The 19154-nt window shown below is 40.4% G+C and overlaps 1 protein-coding gene across 2 annotated transcripts; it reads right to left on the reverse strand.

The window, feature by feature from the left end:
• Positions 1-2824: 2824 nt before the first annotated feature.
• On the reverse strand, positions 2825-9617 carry LOC106715527. Of its 2 annotated transcripts, XM_045682217.1 has the most exons (5): positions 9475-9617; positions 6779-6880; positions 6470-6698; positions 3530-3718; positions 2825-3232 (listed from the first exon to the last, which is right to left on the reverse strand). In XM_045682217.1, the coding sequence occupies exons 1-4, from the start codon at positions 9610-9612 to the stop codon at positions 3552-3554; spliced, it is 636 nt and encodes a 211-aa protein (XP_045538173.1). In that variant the 5' UTR covers positions 9613-9617; the 3' UTR covers positions 2825-3232; positions 3530-3551. The 2 variants fall into 2 exon arrangements, with proteins under 2 accessions (XP_045538173.1, XP_045538174.1); XM_045682218.1 differs by lacking the exons at positions 2825-3232; positions 3530-3718 and having other exon boundaries at positions 5783-6698.
• Positions 9618-19154: the final 9537 nt, after the last annotated feature.

Here is a 19154-nt window from a genome sequence, read left to right on the forward strand (position 1 = left end):
GCCACAGGGAAGCCACACAAAAACTTTGCTCCCCACACTTGACAGTGTGTCCAACCTCTGGGCGGCTACCAAAGTCACATTTCAGCTCACGCAATTTCTCACTGGACACGGTTACCATAAGGCTTACCTATACAGATTTAAAATAGTAGATAACGAGGCATGCCCCTGTGACGAGACAACGGCTCAAACTCTAACCCATTTAATAAAAGGGTGCCCGCGATTCCTTAGCCGAAGAATTGACTACGAACTCCTTTGCGGAAATCTTAAGGTGCCCCCCTATACACTCACCGAAATAATCAATAAAGCGTCTGCCATAGAGTCCTTCGTTAAATTCATAACCCACATCATCGACAACCTTAAACTATTCAATTCTTCAACAAATCAGTGAAACATTATACCTAGTACATACCATTATTTAATATTATCCATCTTTTATTTATTTTTCTATATCATTATTTGAGTCATACTTTACTATCAACATCATTAATAATCACCAATTCTTTGTAAGTTACCTAAGGCTTTTATAATGTGATTTATAAACATGTCGCCAATATAAGGAGTATAGCTCACGACTAATTATATGTTTTAACTTTTAGTTTTACCAAATTTAAGAATCTATTCCATCAGTTATATATGTTAGATATACGTTAGATATAGGGGGGGGGGGGTTTATCTCCGCGATTGCATTTCATTTTCATTTTCATAGATAAACAGTATGTATGTATCGTAAGAATTCTCCACTTATATCCAAATATAAAGAATTGTTTTATTTTGTTTCGTTTTTATGTATAGAATTAGAATTAGATATAGTAATAAATTAGTTATAGGAACATTGTGCCCAGGCAGCAGTCAGACAATAGTATCAAATCGCTTAGGATGACTGCTGCCCGGGCCCTGCGACACAATATGTAAAAGATCACCTAGCACATAAGGCAATTAAAAAATTGTGAATCACATGAATAAATTCCCATCCGGGAGGGTGTACTTTCGGGTGGAAAATCAAAAAAAAAAAAAAAAGGCTTTCCTCAGGCTCTAGACTAAATAGTGGTAAGGGTAACAGCAAAACATATTTAACAAAACATTCACCAAAACCTCACATATTCAAAAACAAAATATCATCCCCTATTGTTATTTAGCACCCTAGGAGGTAAAATTAAAAAAAAAATAATGACATATTTATCTATATCAAATTAGCAGCCTGAAAAATAAGTTTCAAGCTTCTACCTGTAAAAATGACGATAATTCCATACAAAATTTCACCCCCACTTTCAACCCCTTGTAACGCTCTTTTTGCGTTAAAATGTAGCCTATGTCCTTCCTCAGGCTCTAGACTATCTGCGTACAAAATTTCATTTAAATCGGTTCAGTAGTTTTGGCGTGAAAGCAAGACAGACAGACAGACAGAGTTACTTTCGCATTTATAATATTAGTAAGGATAGTAAGGATTAAATTGCTTTCTATTAGATTTTTTTTTTCACAACTATACTAAAATTAGTTGTTCAGTACACATGCGGGACCGTCATTTCAACTTGTTCCTACTGTCAACTGTAGACATTTGTCAGAGCTGTTTGCAATGACAGGCTTTCAGCACTCGTAATTTAATATACTGCTGTTGTTCCTGACATTTCTAAAATTTTTTAATTCTTTGTGAATTATTTTATCTTCAACATTAGGACTGAAGTATTATAAGTGGTATTTATTTATTTCATTACATGCTATAAAATGAAACTCGGACCATACTGTACAATAATTGTATTTCACACAGATAGTATTATGACCATTATATGAACTCGGCGAAGTTTCCTCAACCATCTTTATTTATTATTTAATTTTTTTCTGCTTTTGCATCTAATCATATCTGTAATGATTCAATACCGGCTAAGAAGCTTCAATAACTTATCAAAACATGTAACATGTTTGATTGTTTTTGCCTATTATGCATTATTTTATTTTTGCGCTTAACAAGGTACTAGTGTCTAGTATTAGTAGTAGTAGTAGTAGTAGTAGTAGTACACATACACACATCAAAAAAGAATGCGATCACTTGCAAAACTATTTTTAAAATGTACTTCAAAAAAGTACACGTTTTTATGTTTTATTTTTTAGAAAATATAAAAGCACAATTTGAAATTGAAAATTAAAACACTGTTAAATTATTTTATAACAAAAATGGCATTTTTCAATCCTAAGAAGTAAAATTTAGTGGAATAATTTGGTGTGGTTTAATCATTCTTATAGGATACATCTTTGGTTTTCTGGAAAAAAAAGATTTTATTTAGTACACAATAACTACTCCCCTAGCTCGAACACATGATCTTTGAGCTAGGCTTAGAAATTAGATTTTCTTTGCATGGCTAGCAACAATGCTGAGAATTAATTTATTCATAATTTCTTACGGTAACCTATCCCATTCTTAAAAAAAAATAGAAAACAGACTTCATATCGGCATATCCGGAAACATGGCTGATAGTTTCAAACAAATCGCAAATTCATTTGATGTGTCTATCATACATACAATATAATTGAAAATGAAAACCTTTTACCAAAGACCTATAAACATAAACAGCGGAGTGGAGTGGAGCTAAGTCGAGGCTATGGACGAAGTCATTGACGGAATTCGTGTCCATGTTTCTTATAAGTATGTGTGTATAATTTTATTTTCTTGGTACACATCAGTCTTACTTTGCAAGTTCATAACATACATCATCGTAACGTCAAATATTTTTATAGTGGATATTTTTTGAAATGACACCTTTGGAATGGCGTTAATACTCAATACTACGTTTACCTTTTAACTTCAGAAGGTGTTAACTATATATAAATAATTTATTACAAAATTTTCAAACTGCAGAGTAATTATATGCAGCAAACAATTATGTCCTGCTCGAGCGGAGCCTGATGCGATGATAGATGAACTATAATATGACAGACAACTAAAACAATACAATACTGTTCAGTATTATATCGTATGCTGTGGCGGCGGCTACAAGATGCTGTACGCTTAGAGCTGGTAATGTCTTCTCCGGCGCCGCACTTCGTTGTCAGCGGGCAGGTCGCCGGGTACGTTGGTCGTGGTGGGGGGCGCAGGGGGAGCCGCTGTAGTGGTTGTGGTGGTCGTGGTGGTCGTGGTAGTCGTGGTGGGCGGTGGTGGATCGAGCCCTTTGATCTCGAAGGGTCCACGGAACAGTGGTCGGAAGAGCCGCAAGAAGCTTTGATAGCGCACCGCCGAGTTCTGAAACATCACCGCGGTTAAATTTAATATCTGCTCAAAAAAAAAAAATAACAACCTGTTTATATAAGTAAAATGTTAAGCTCTTCATTATCTTGTTGAGTTCGAGATTGTGAGCAGAGTCCGCCACACGCCACGTGTTGTTTGGGATAAAAAAAAAACTATCATTTAATTATCATTATTTCCATATGTCTTCCACTTCCAGTTCGACCGCGGCGATGGCCGTCCGTAGCTTATTTCTGCGAATTCTTATGATTTTAGAGGAAATTATTTGTAAATAATTGAATCTTAAGGGCGTACCTGAATGACGTCGCCGACAATCTTAGTAGTTCTGATCAGGAGGGACACGGATGGCCCAAACAAACTCCCCGGGAAGTCCAGGCTGACCTTGTTCCGGTCGAACGTCGGGATGTCGTCGTCCCGGGCGGTGGCGCGGCGGTTGCGGGACGAGGTGTGCGGGTCGGCCAGGCGGCGCCACGGGCTGCCACTCTGCGCACACCACACGCTCAGGAAGGGTCCCCGTGTCCCGCCCCGCCCCGCCCGCCCCACCTCGCGCTTCGCCTCTTTTCTTCAGTAGTGTATAATGTTGTATTGGTAGTAAGAAATAATGTGTACTTATTTTTATGTAAAATTTGTCAAATTTTCTGTTCGCGGTTGTGTTTATCATTAGAAATAGTTTTAAGGTTAAAGGACTTTGTGCTGAAATAAAATGTTTTGTCAACTTATTTTTCATTTCACGTCGTTCAGTTTTCGCTCATACTAAGAGAAAATAATTACTGTTTCAAATTGAAAGTACTGCATCTTTTGCGAGGACTCCCAATTGATCGAACAATTTTTTTAAATCTGTTGCCGTAGACCAAATGTAAAAAAAAAACAAGAGTTGTAAGTACTAAATAATGTTGTATACTTATAATTTTAATCAATTTCGAATTTCGTTAAGTAAAATAAAAAAAGCGATTGCAGCACACTGCAGCGCCAGCGTCGTGTCCAGTGTCTGCTTCAAATCAATTAATGCTATTTCCATAGTAAACCAAAAAAAAACTACGCCGTTTGTATGTCAGTGTAAACTAATGTATTGTGTCGTCACATCCCATCTCCCCGCTGAGGGGCTCGGAGCCTACCCTAGTTAGGGGTTACCAGAGTCTAGATAACCACGCTAGCCCAGTGCCGGTTGTTGACTTCACAAATATCTTTGAATACCTACGCCGATAGTTGTTGCAGTTGCATCACGATGTTTTACTTCACCGTAACAACGAAAATTAAAAAAATATACGAGTAATGTTAAAATTCATCTAACAAATATCAAGGTAATAAATAATTTAAATGTCAAGACTTAATTTTATATTTTTACTGCATATACATTACATATTCAATAATTTAATAATTATAATAAATATTTTTATGTATAATTTGGAAACATAATTTTTAGGTTAGAAATAACTTTAAAAGGAGGCAACTGATGGGAAATGAACGGTAAAACGAGCCGTGCGACAGGACATCAGTCTGGATTGTGTTGTGGGCGCGAGTGCGTTGTGCTCGTAGCAGACACTAGGTGCTACGGCGTAGCGCGAGACTACGGCTTAGCGTGGGGCAAGGCACTTAGATCAATAATAAGAAAGGCGCTATTACGCTACATGTTACTTCTACGCTATGTCTACATGAAATACAAGACATACATACGTACATACATATATACTACGAGCCACCAATACCTACAATGAGCATGCAAATAACATGCTATTTATAAAAAATGTTATAAAGAATCAAAACCGGAAATGTTTAGTTCGAGTTTGAGATAATCTACAAAAACGATACAAACACTAATCTATAGTAATATTACAAAGAGGAAAGATTTGATTGTTTGTTTGTTTATTTGCATTGGCTCTGAAATTACTGAACCGATCACTGTTAGGAAGCTACATCATTCCCTAGTGGTAAAGGCTATATTTACAGACTAGATTTTTTTTAGCCCCGTGCGGACGAAGTCGCAGGCAACAGCTACTTTGGTATTTTTAAGACAGATGACAAATTTATTTTTTATACTTTTAATAAAGTACTGATATATTTCGAGCATCTACTATTTACATTGGAGGTGTAATACTGACTCGTTTATTTTCTTACTTCTATAATAATTTGACTCTACTACAAACTCGTCAGGATTGAAAAAGAACGGCAATCACTGTACAGGTGTCTTGGCCCGCGGACTTGACACCTCTAGTTGTGAACTATGACGTGACGTGAGCCGGTGCCGGGGCCGGTGTCACGCTGTAATAGACACGTAAACTTACAAGACTAGTTCTTTGTGACTAGATTTAAAGTAAGTCTCTCCGTGAGACACAATTTGTAAGATTACAGACGTGAAAGTATTGTTTTTTTTTAGATTTCAATCCAAAATTGTAACATTAGTCAAATTTGACTCGACAAGCACTACGTTAGATACGTTCTTGCACACCAATAATGTTAAAAACAAGCATGCGCTACGTACAGACAAATAGTTATATTGATACAAACAACGAAAAAATTACATTTCTTCTCAAGAGGTCCCATAAGACTTGTAACTTTTTGTCAGTGTGGGTCGATATGTGCGTACCTCGTTGTTGTGGGGACGGAGGGCAGCTGTTGGCAACGGCGGTGTTGCTGTTAGGTACGCTGAAGTGTGGGATTCTACGGGTGCGACTAATGAGAGCTGACCCCTTACCGCGAACCTCCAACCCCGCGACCACACGACCTCGCCACGCGAACATGTTTGCTATTCTTTAAGACGACCAACCAAACTGTCGAATGAATATTGAAACATGAGCGGGGAGCCGGGCGCGGGGCGGGGACGCGGGGAGGGCCTGTGCGACGTGCAGTGAAACAAACGAAATTCATAAAAAAATATTTAATAGTCACCAGCACTCACCTATATCTATTTACATATAAATACAAAAGAGGAGGAGGATGAGGGTGAAATGCGGCCGCGGACTGTACAAGCGGGCACTCCTTGGAAGTGAGGGGAAGGGACGAGAGGAAAGGCTCGTTTGCAGCGCGATATCGGCAAGGGATAAAGTATAGCGGAGCACACGAGTAGGGAGATTGTTAAAACGAAGAAGGGTGGAAACTACGATCAGGATTCTTCTTCTGAGGAGTCCACGGTCTCAACACTGGGAGCGGCCCCTCCACCGCCGCCGGACGAGGAGCCCGATAATGACGTCACCAGCGATAGAATGGAGCCCAAACCAGAGCCCCCTGAGCTCCCACCTTGCGCCGATGAGCCACCGGAGAGACCACCCAGCAGGCCGGTCACCGCCTGCAGCTTAGGCCCGAGCAGCTGTAGCTTGGGTCCGATGACCTGCGTTACGACGCCGCTCAGGGAGGCGAGGCCGCCAGGTGCGGGTGGCTCGATGCCGTACTGCTTGTTCAGCTCGATGTTCTTTCGGTCCAGCGTGTCCACAAATCGGGTCTTGGCGTCGATCAGAGAGTTGATTTTCTAAAACAGATACGTCGCTGTATTCGTATCACTCTTGTAGCTGCACCGCACCGGTCATCCGACCCCGCGCCCACACTTACCCCGAAAACGAAGCCGAGCACGGCGTTCTTGATGCCGAACTTGGCCTGCGTCACGCCCTCCAGCTTGCGCTTCTCACGCGTCTGCTCGTCCTCGGCCGCGTCCTGCACACACAGAGCGCGTCATTGCTGCGCGCCAACACGCCGCCCCGAAACCTCGCCACCAATAGGAAACCGTGCAAACCACAACCAACTCCATAGACCACATTCAGTGCCGTTCCATAAGCTTTTGTCTGACAATATTTAAAAAGTATGTAAATTTGCGGTTAAAATAAGCGGTAAGTAGAAGGTTAGTAAGAAATACTAGCGATATTAGAATGCACCTCAGAAGGCCGACGCTAAACACCAGATTTTCATTCGTGTCATTGAAATTAATTCTACAAGTAATTGCCGCGCTACAAGACATTCGTAAATGTTATAGATCGGTGAGCGCAAAACAAATTAAATCCTTTTTTCGCCACACGATGCAAAGATCGTAGTGCAAGCCTACTCTAACACCTAAAAGAAAGTGTTTCTTCACTGACATCTAGTTAAATATTTGTAGAATTATTAATTTAAACTCCTTCTAACTTAATTGAGCTTCGAGGTGGCGGCGGGGTCAGGGCGAGCGGCGGCCGGGCGGCGGCGTCGGGCGGCGGTGTCAGGGCGAGCGAGCGACAGGTCGTTCACTTATCGCCATAATAATAGTCAATAGCAAGAGTGATTGGTAACGAGAACAAATATATGGCAAGCGGCGATGTGGATGTACTCCGCATTATGAAGAAAACGTTTGATGCTTGTGGAATAGTCAAATCTTAAATTAGTTATTGCAACATGTTGGCAAAACAATAAATTGATCATACTACATGGCAAAGGTCAGGTTGCACGTGTGTTTTAACGTAAGAAGTCGGTCGATTAACCTCCTTAAGGCTGAGCGGTATGGCCGGCGAGGGGCGCGCGGATGTTAGCGGGGGGTTGCCGAGGGCGCGCGGGGGACGGTGGCGCAAGCGACCTCCACAACACGGCGTTGCCCAACTGTGAGCGCACATCATGCTAACACGCGAGGTGACCGAGAAATGCTCGCCGTCGCTTCTCTACTTGGATTTCATTTTTATGTAAATTATTTAAACTATCTGCCAATTTATCCATTTAACAGTTTAGATAATGAAATGTTTGCATATTAAAAAAATATTACAGACCACAGCCTTAGTTAAACAAGTACTGAAATCTTAACGAGTAATTACCAAATAGTTGTCTCATAATGCCCTATTATCGATTGCGACATGGTCATAGTTTGTAACTTGCTTATGTTGCAATTTATGATGATGTACATGTATTAATTTATAATTGTTGTTATAAATAACTAACAGTTAATGATATTGTGGCAAATACAAAACTAATGATGATTTGGTGAGACTCAATTAGCGCCGCCGTCTTCATCGCAAGCACCTTAGATAAGTCCTCGGCGATGTGGGTTAATAATGCAACATTATATGTTAACCAATCGAACTGTGCCTTCTCACGGGTCGTGTCTGCCGCCTCACACAAAACCATTTTACAAAAACAGGAACAAAGCTCAGATCCCAGCGCGTTTGACTCTGAGAACACTCCGACAACGTAACTACCTACATATGTTATTGCTAACCTAATAATTTATTATGAATTTAAGATTAATGGAATCTTTGTCATTCTAACTTATGCTACTTAATTTATCATCATATCTGATTCCGATGCTTTCTCGTTGCAATTTGTTTCGGCTAATCTTTCAAATGGTAGGATCGATTTTGACGGGATTTTGACGGGATTTTTAATAAAAGGTAGGTGATGTATGCGGGAGCAACACGGTCTTTTTTATTTCACGTTGACGAAATTGCAGGCTTTAGTTCTTTCATATATTATACTAATATAAATGCGATCATTCAGATGTATGGATGTATGTCTGTTATTAGGTATGTATTAGTTAAATAACTGTTCTGGAGATTATGCCAAATTTCAGCGTAAACTAAATAGTTTAATAGGCATACATATAGAACATAGTCGGGAAGAACATGTGGGCTATTAATTAATATTTTTTTTTATTCCGTGCGGACGGAGTCGCCGGCTACAGCTAGCATTCATAGAAATTGATAACAAAACATTTCCTAAAACTAACAGTTTGACACAACTTCAGATATAAATTCGTAAAAGAGAGAAGAATGGCTGCGTAATTTTCAACATCAGGTTTAGTACAACTATACAAATGATGCAGTAATTTTGAGCGACATAATTTAATGTCATGATTAGAAACAATAGGAGCGCGTGCGCCGGAGTCGTGGTTACCTAACGCGGCGTTAGATAATAATGTGCGGCAGAGGCACGGTGAAAGCACTCCTCGCGCATCGCCACTGCCGCACGGGCCCTCTGCGGCCGACATGCGGCCGGTCGGCGAATGCTTGCGTGCTGTCGCCGGTGGATGAGTGTTGGCAATGGTTCGTGTGTATATGTACGAGTATGAGTGTTGTAGAACGAGCGAGGCGAGGCGAGGCGGGACGATGCGGGACGACAGCTTCCACTCATAGAAAGGTATATTGATTTTTAGCTTTTTGTTGTGAAATATGATTAAATAATTTTGAAGGTTTCATGTGTTTCAATATATTACAATGCAAGCGTTTGGTGAAGAGCACAGCCCGCAGCCATCAGGTAGCCGTTGAGCAGAGTGAGAGATGTGTAAGAGGACTTACATCGAGCGGCTGCAACGCGGCGTCGTCAGCGAGCTGTCGGCGCGCGCGCGGTGCGGCTGCGGCGGGCGCGAGCAGCACAGCGATCAGCGCGATGAGCAGCGCGACGAGCGGGAGCGCAAACGGGCGTGCAGCGGCCATGGCGTGTAAGCGGGCACTGCGGCAGCGCAGCCGGCCGCCGACGCCGGTCGCGCGCCTCGCGGTGGGGCGCTGGTGCAGAGCCTCGCCCGCGCCTTCATGTGTGCCCTGCGGCGTGCTTCAATACGACGTGTAATACAGGCCGGGAGGTGTATGCCAGTATGTCACTGCGGCTGCGTGTTGCCGAAAGATGTTCATCTATAGAGTATAATTTCGTCTGCGCGATCGCTCGCCGCTCGCCGGCGCCTAGAGACCGTGACACACAGTTCGCGATTTTAGTAAATGCACATAGAGAGGATAGATGAATGGTTTTAACATAATGATGTATTTTATGCATTCAAGGTTTATGTATATCGTATACATATACGCTTTATGCAACGATTTTAACATAACATAATTAATAACATTTTTTTAAATAGTAATAATGTACATATTAGAAACATGGGAGATTAAATAGAAAAATGGATCTTTCTCTCCTCTAATGTAAGAGGGTTATAATTAGGACGCAAGACAACGAATCATAACTCTATATGATGCAGATGAAATCGATAGTTAATGTGTAAATGTACAGGAACATAAGATGCCGAGCGCTCTGTGAGCTTACAACATGAGGGCTGATAATTTACCTAATGTTGTGTGTAAGTTTGATGACGCAGCTGAGAGTCGGCTTTGTGCAAGCAACCGTCAGCTGAACGTCCCGCGTCTTATGAAACATTATTAACTAACCAAATAACCTATGACTAAATCTGTAAAACTACGTATATTTCCTTATGTCTGGTATTTGTCAAACTTTTAGTAATCAAAGAAAGTTGATATTAAGCAATTTATCAAATGTTCAGTAAATTAATTTCCCGAATCAAGGAATTATTAAATTAAAAATCATTCTAATTTTTATAGCCGGCTAAGAACAAAATAATACTTCAAAATACTGCTTTGTTCTACCAAGCTTTTTAGATTCCAGGACTTAAGTTGATAATTCACAAAAACACCGTGCTCGTGAGCAGTGCTGCGTTTACAATGGGCATGTTGCGGCAACAAGCTTCTTTACTTTCATTGTCACAGGTGGTGCTATTTTAGGTTCTTAAGTGGATCTTGTTGACATTTTTGTATGTAAATAATAATTACTACTTTTAAAGTCGGTTTCCGCCAAAGTAAAGTTAGTACTGCGACTGTGCATGACGTCACTACGACTGTGTGTAACCCGCCCGCTCGAATGCTTCTCGGATGTTTTGAGCTGGTATCGAATCCATAGAATTAATTGACAAATGGAAAAAAACCTCTGGCCCAAAGGGAAACTCATGTTCTAATGAATTTAAGTTGTAAATCAAAAGTTGTACGGGCGCGCTCTTAGTTACAACTAACACGAGTATAATATTTTATAATTAAAAGTTTGTTATTAGTGCTGCTTGTATTTTACTTTCATTTTTTTAATAAATTAGCTGAAATGACCCTGTGAAATTATATCATGTCGGTATCGCCATCGTTAATATGTCCCGAATGCGCGGCGGCGGCGAGTGACTTAATAACCTTTGACACGAGAAATCAGGTTTTGCAAACGCAGAAACTGAGTAATGAAACAATTAGGACAATGGTGGGTGGCTCTTGCACGTATGCTGTACCCGCTCAGAGCGAGGCACGACATGGCGCGCGTATACGCGTATACGTCAAGTTCTATTTTCCTCGACTTAAACGATTAATATATTTTTGTTAATAAGATGAAAATATTCATTTAAGATACAAAACAAAAAAAATTACATACTAATGTTAGTTACATCATACTATTAAGTGTACATTCGTTGCAAACGTACAATTCAGGTTCATCGTACAAAAGACTTCAACGCGCGTGTAGTCGTGTCGCAAGCTGCATTTATGTAAACTATCGCGGATTCAATAGACAAAGATCAAGTGATACGTGATATCAAGAAATGTTTGGAAGTAGCGAAAATTTTAGCATGAAACTGTAGAAATCACAAGAAAACGCTTTTGAATGAAGATGCCAAGGGAAGTTTACTTCAAAGTAACTTGTATTCCCGAGCTTGGACGTAACAGCCTGCGCGCCAAGGAACAGTGTAACCTTCGCAGTGAAGAGTTATTGGTTTTTTTGTGTATTAACAAATAACGCCTCCGACCTTGAGTGTGGCTAAGTGTAGTCGTAGTTCACTTAGAGTGGTCATCAGCTAAGCGAGGTGTCGGCCTCGCGGCTGCGGGCGAGCGGCGGCAGCGAGCGGCGGCCTTCCCGCCCGCACATTACCTCTAATATGAGTGATCTGGTTACCACTTACATCTAATTATTACCTGTTGAGATTTTTTAATACAGTTGGGCAGACAAAATTGGCAAATACTCTATAACTGAGGTAAAAATCTGAAACTTGTCATGACAAGTGGGATGGTACATCAAAATTAACAAACAGATATATTATAATAAATTGAAACAAAGATCGAGCCGACAGAGCAGGTCAGGTCTAGCGGACGTCGAATATGGCGTCCGCCCACAGCTCCCGGAGGGGTGCGGAAGGGGCCACGGGTCCCTCACCTTTCGACTCTCGCAGGTGCTGTTCAGACACGGTTGTTTCGGACAGTATCTGCGTCGGATCGGAAGGGAGGAGACGGCGTCGTGCCATGGGTGCGGCGACGAAGTGGATACGGCGCAGCACACACTGGAAGTGTGACGGTCGTTTTTTAAGTTGCCTAGGCGTTTGCCTATAACTTCTAACGATTTACACATTGTAAATCTACTGAATTCCCGGTCGTCCGGTGACATGTATATTTTGAGAAAAAACATTGCGAAGAAAACATAAACTTAACATATATGATAATTCATGCGCACAAAAATTTGACCTTATGACTGCAATGGGTCATGCCGCGCGCAAGCCATTCCTTGCGAAACTTTTTCCGTTTTTATACAAAACACTTCACATTTAAATTTATCGGTGAAACGGAATTAATAATTTATTTATGTAGCAACATTATGTCGGCGCGCGACGTCGCGTTGCCGGTCGCTGAGTTTCTAACACGGCTGACGATACATTTAGTTCTTCGTTCAAAACTCTCAAAGGGCTAATCATAAAGTTGCATATATTAGGTGTTTACCTATGAAATTGCTGTTTTTGTGTGAAAAAATTTTAACGATTTTTTTTTTGATTTTTTTTTAATTTGTATTAATCGAAGTAATCACTCACGCAATCAATGCATCTTTGACAACGCAGTGGCAGTTTATTGATGCTCTTCTTAAAGAAATCAGCTGGACGGGAGGCAACAAATTCTTCAAAAGCATTTTGTACTGTTTTTCGGGTATTGAATTTTTTTCCCGCCAAGAAGTTATCCAATTTCTGGAAAAAGTTGTAAAAGTCTGGAAAAGGTGAGTAGGGCGAATGACGGAGAGCTTCCGACCCCAGTTCTTGCAACTTGGAGACCGTCTGCTGTGCAGCATGAGGTCGCGCGTTGTCATGCTGGAGCAGCGGAGACGAGTGATTGACCAATGCTGGTTGGAGATGTGCCAGCTTCTCAATCATTGTGTTTTATTCCTCACAGTCCACATCTGCAGTAATGCTTACCCCGTTTGATAATAAATTTGTGATGAAGCACACCGGCGCTAGACCACCAAACAGTGACCATCACTTTTCTAGGGGTAAATTTTCGTTTAGGGCATTGTTTAGGTCCAACTAACTTGCTGAGCGCTTGCGGTTATCAACCAGAATCAATCAAGGCACGTCTCGATGCGTAGTTAGCGCTGGCGAACATTGATTTCGTGGGGCACCCATTTGTCAAACTTTTTTACGTTGCCAATTTGACGCAAATGGACCAATATTGTTTGGACGCTAACGTCGAAAGCTGCTGCTAATTCAGCAGTAGATTTTATATCATCAGCTTCCACAATCGCCTTTAATTCGTGATTGTTGAACAAAGTCTTCGGACAACTGCGAGGTTCATTTTCCAGGTCGAAATTTCCAGAACGGAAGCGCGCACACCAATAACAGGTGCCGCGTTGCTGTCACGACGGTACTCATATTCCATAATTACTCGAATTTTTAACGTATCCATGATGACAAAAAAGATTGTAAAGCGATGAAAATGTAACACTAATCAATAAACAAATGACTACTTTAGGAAAAAAGAATTCCATGTTTTTTAAATAAAATTAATTTGAAATTAGAATTCTTAGCCAACCAAAAATTATTTTGATTTGAAATGGCCAGTACTGCAGAACAACAATTTCATAGGTAAATACCTATTATTCTTATGGTCAGGACATAAATAGTTACATATTACCTAAGTCTTCAAATTCCTGAAATTGTGAGAGATATTGTGGCTTTCCTTGTGCCGCATTCGCATTCCGACTGCTGTTGCGAATAACTATTATTATTTAAGTCATTTTTAGTTATACATTAGGTAATTTAAGGAGGGAAGAACTTGGTACTTATGTATATATTAAGTTATATACTTTATTTTGTGATTATTAATTCCTACCTCCTGCTGCCGTACGCAGCTCGCGTCAGATCCCAACATAAGTTTTTGCTTCTGTAAAAAAAAATAGTTTAAAAAAAAGTTTTAGTTCATTCTTCGATTAATGGAAAAATGTAAAAAAATATCTATATCGCGTTGTATGTTTATTTGGTGCATCGTGATTGGTGTTTACATAAAAGCCGACAACACGTAATAATGTTATGCAACGATGAAATTTATCGCAGCTTTTGTTACGTGGTGCACTTTCTAACCTAGATCCTGCGCCGAACCCCACGCCTTCTCGCGTCTGGACAGCGCGGGGGAATGTACCAGGAAGGCGGAACATCGTACTTCGACCGGTGCTCTGCGCCGCGACCTCAAAACATAAAATTCATTTGGGTTGTTGGATGTATTACACAGTGTGACTAGTCAACTTATACTAATCGACAATTGTGGTCCTGTGGTAGTATATAATATAACTGTATGCGATGACTGCATCACATCTATACAGTAGTTATGGATTGCACGTATGGATCTGACGTTCTTACGGTGAAGGAAAACATCGTCCAACTTGCACATCTCTGAGAAGAAATTCAAAGATATGTGTGAAGTGAACCAAAGCGCACTGGGCCAGCGTAGTTGACTATGGCTTTGGCACCCCTAACTTAGGATAGGCTCTGAGCCCCTCAGTGGATGCAGGTATATATTTTCCCCCGACTGACAAAGAGGGTAAAAACGAGGGTAAAATTTTCCGCTCGTACGTAAGTTTGTTTTTATGTATGTGGGTTTATTTTCATGCAAATTCCATTGCGACGGCTGAGATCCTAAATGACTGAAACGATTTGAACGAGTGAGATGTCATTTAATTCATCTTCTTCTCATAGTCATGAGGTTAATTACATCGGCACAAAAGAAATACAATGGCCGTAAGAAATAAAATTCTAAATTAGTGAAAAACATAAGGTGGCAAAAAAGCGAGCGGCCAACTGAATTCGCCGAAATAGCGTAGCGATCGTCACCCATAGATATGCGCAATTGCAGTTGCGCTGTCTACCTTTTTTCGGTGAAGGAGGATTTAAATGTAATGGAATTAAAACTTTAATTTTAAAATACAGCCAACAGATGGTGTTCTTTCACCTATTAGAGCCTGAGTCAATCGGGTTTTTTGGTTTTTATAAATTAAGGTTAGGTTATTGTATGGCTACGTTTGCCACAAACAGTTCGTCTCCAGTGAGTCGTCTAGTGAGCGGTACTTAATTACTTCATTTCATCTCTAAATTAATTCTCAATGCTATAAGTGGTCAAAGCAGTAAGAAATGTTGGCATGATCTTTGATCTTATACAGGTAATTATATTTTAATGCCACGCTAATGCGCAGCTTTTAAATGGCTTGTAGAATAACAAAACTAAAATAACACGTTCCGAATGCTGTTAACCAGTAACTGACAGTTCAGTGACGGCGGGGCGAGGGGCGACCTCGGCGTCTCACTGCCTGCTCTCAGACTCAACACAGCCGAGCGAGTGCGACGGCAATCAGTTTGCAGTCGCCACTCGCAACCTGCAAGTAAACCTCCGCAATCTAAAATATCTATTAAATGATATATCTACGTGTCGTATACAATGGTAGAGTATGAGTGGGTACTGTCCGCGGGCCGGTCGCACTGTTGACAGATTGATGTGCGGCCTGACGGCGTGCGCAACGCAGGGCTCAGTGAGGGCACGCTGTGGCACAGCGATTATATTGATGGACCTCCTCTGGAGTAGCTCCTTTAAAATAGTTGTAGGCTAGTAATAGTTGACAGCATTACGTTTATATTATACACATTAATTACGCAAATAGAAAATATTATAATCTTAAGATAAGATCAGTTTAATGATTACTTTCGTTAGCTGCTTCGAGTAAGTGGTACGTTTTTAGCGCTCGTTAACTGGGAATGTTGAGCCGGAAACGCTTTAAAACATTAATAAAACTAGTAAAGAAATGTAAAATTGCAAAACGCATCCGTTGCCCAACAATGTTGTAGACTGTTACGAAACATATGCAAATTATATGAGCGTAATTCATCTTCATTACAACTCAAAAACAACTCGTACTTTGTTTTAAAAATTATAATAATTAATGCTCTAAGTACAGAGTGTTTTAAATAATTTTTGTTCAGACGCTCAACGGCTCTTTCTCTTCTCGCTTTTCGTTATTTTTGTTAATCAACTTGCCAAATGCCGTGTGTTACACAAAGTTGTTCGTGTTGCAGAGATTGCGATGTGGCGGTAGGTGAGGGCTGGCGCACTCACCCTCTGGACATATTCCTATCAAAAATTGCGGGCCGGCTGCGGAGCCCGCGCCGCACACACGAGAGACCTCGGAACTTGTCGGACATATTGAAATAGTTGGAACAGAGTAAAGTGACCGGCTGAACAAAGGCGGCCAAGGTGCTAGCGTATCATGATTTACGGCGATTTACTTCTAAATATGAAATTAGCCTGCACTCGTACCTTGCACAAGTAGCGATCGACTCGTGATATGGATAACACGAGCGCGCACGCAACGTTATTAAAATTTATAAGAATTTCACAATTTTTACATTAGACTAAGTATCGAATTTGTAAATTAAAAATGTATTTCGTCCAAAGTCACATATCGGTGCAAAAAACAAGCGGTCTTGTTATCACGATGCAAATGTCGAGGTGATGTCGCTTGTGGCGAGCGGGTTGCGACATCCGCTAGTGCAGTGCAGTGATAGTGCTCGACGCGACGGGAACATCTCCCACTCTATTCTGCGACATTTTATTTATGATACTTCATTTATTACCGCTGCTAATGCAACATTTCTTCACCTTCTTTTATTAATTTATTTTATTTATTTATTTTATGCAGCTCACAAAAATGAAGTCTACATTAAAATAACATCTTTCTCATGTAATGTCGGTGTCTAATCCGCAATTATGATCTAAGCAGTGACTGAACAGCGGGCAGGCAGCAGGCAATGGGCACTAAGCGCTGGGCTGTGAGACACTGAGCACCTATTTAGTACAGGATCGTAGACATACGCAGGCGGCCGCAGCCACGTGGTCAGTTCACGTGATCTGATTATAAATGCAAAATTTAATGTCATGAGCGCCAACAAAAATAGGAAATACTGAGGCTGGCATTTTCCATAAAGATTTTTTTTCTTTATTGCAACACAAGCAAATTTTTTGTAATTATTTGTGTTTATAACAGATCAATACATAGTATAAAACAAAGTCGCTTTCGCTGTATGTCCGTATGTATGCTTAGATCTTTAAAACTACGCAACGGATTTTGACGCGGTTTTTTTTAATAGATAGAGTGATTCTTAAGGAAGGTTTGTATGTATAATAAATGCATAATATAGTAGAGAAACACTGATAAATTTAAAGTTTTCTAATGTGATGTCGTAAATAAGCACGTTTTTTTGCGCTTATATTGCAAACGCTGGCTGAACCCTACGAGATAGACCAAAATAATGTACTACAGTATTGTTCACCTTAAAAAGTTCAACAAAAAAGTCCGCGATGGTATATGTCTATCTCTTAGGGATAACCCAGCATAACCATTTTTATTCTTTTACGAAGTGATTTTAAACAATACAGCATTAATCCTTATCCATTTAAGTACCTTAAATAAATTGTGCATTTATTCTGTAGTAGGTATATTTTGCATTGCACCCGTGCGAAGCCGGGGCGGGTCGCTAGTATCATATAAATTACGCTTTAAAAAAAAATTTAGTTATTGAACTATTTTTTACAGCTTTATTATTATTTACGTGTAAACAAGCAGGTGGCGGATAGCGAATGGCTTACGGCGCCATCTGTCAACGAGCACTAACAATATTGCGAAGGTAAAGGCGACTACCAATACTTTAGTTGACTGCAGTAATAGAAACGTTCGCTTTGACAATTACCATCTTAATCATTCATTGTTTTTTAATGGTTACGTTTGCAACGATAAGAAAGAGGTTTTCTTCCATCTAGCCAACGTCTCCAGTGTCTTTATTTATATTATGAGGTGGCAAAAGAGGAATCAGTCGCTTGAATTCATGGAAAATGTAGCTAAGCGACCGTTTCCCAGAGAAATCAGCAATTGTAGATGCATTGCCTATCTTCAATCAATAGATGAGGGAGAAGCACAAAAAGAGAATATTGCCCTGTGCGTCCCTACTACTACTTCGTCAAATCTACTTGCCCTCCCCATCCTTTTATAAAAAGAGGAATGAAATTAGGCCTCCGCAATACACTCATCAGACCAAACGCGGAATTGACACACGACACTTCGTGTCTGTCTTCTGTGTGGTCGTGGTATTTCATGGATCAAACCGGCCCATTCATGCAATAGATGTTGTTGCCGGTGTCTACCACTGTTCGAGTCTAAATTAGAAGATATACAAATGCCGACATAATCTCCTATTAGCATCGTAACGCCGTCTTTAAAAAAACGAAACTCGCTTCTGGTGTTCTCATATACTCTCATATAGATTAGTATCGCCCGATGTCGTAATGTAAAACAGAGTAAAAGTATGTCTGATTGTGTTTCGTCTCGTTGACCTGCCATTTGCCGGTTGCCAGTTGCCGTCTGGTTATGACGACTGCAACTCTATGCAACAGATGAGCTAACAAACTAAGAATTATTGATTAAGACGTTGTGTAATTGTAACATGTTTGTTATTTTACAATTTATTGCTGAGGTCGCTTTGAAAATCTTATCCAATTCAGTAGAACGTTAAAAAATGACAAATCATAATTTATTACCTACTTAATTATTCACTTAGAATTCATTTTTTTATTGATTGATATTGGAGTGTACTGATTACGCGTTACGTCATAAATGAATACACAAGTCTGTGGGTGTGTGAGTGTGAATTTCACGATAAAAAAGTACTGATTATTTCCTTACATTATTAGAGTGCTATGGTTCTCAATATGCGGCAGCGTATGTATCTGTGAATTTGTGAATAGAAGTACTTAAGTAAAAATATAATGTAGTCGAGTGAATCAACCGAGGCAGTCAGTTGGCGAGTCAGTCGGCTCGGGCGCATGCTCTGTGATGTTCGGTGATGTCTAAGCTCACCGCTTACACATTTCTG

Source organism: Papilio machaon, chromosome 18 (genome assembly GCF_912999745.1).
Source record: "Papilio machaon chromosome 18, ilPapMach1.1, whole genome shotgun sequence".
In the NCBI taxonomy this organism is placed as follows: Eukaryota; Metazoa; Arthropoda; class Insecta; order Lepidoptera; family Papilionidae; genus Papilio; species Papilio machaon.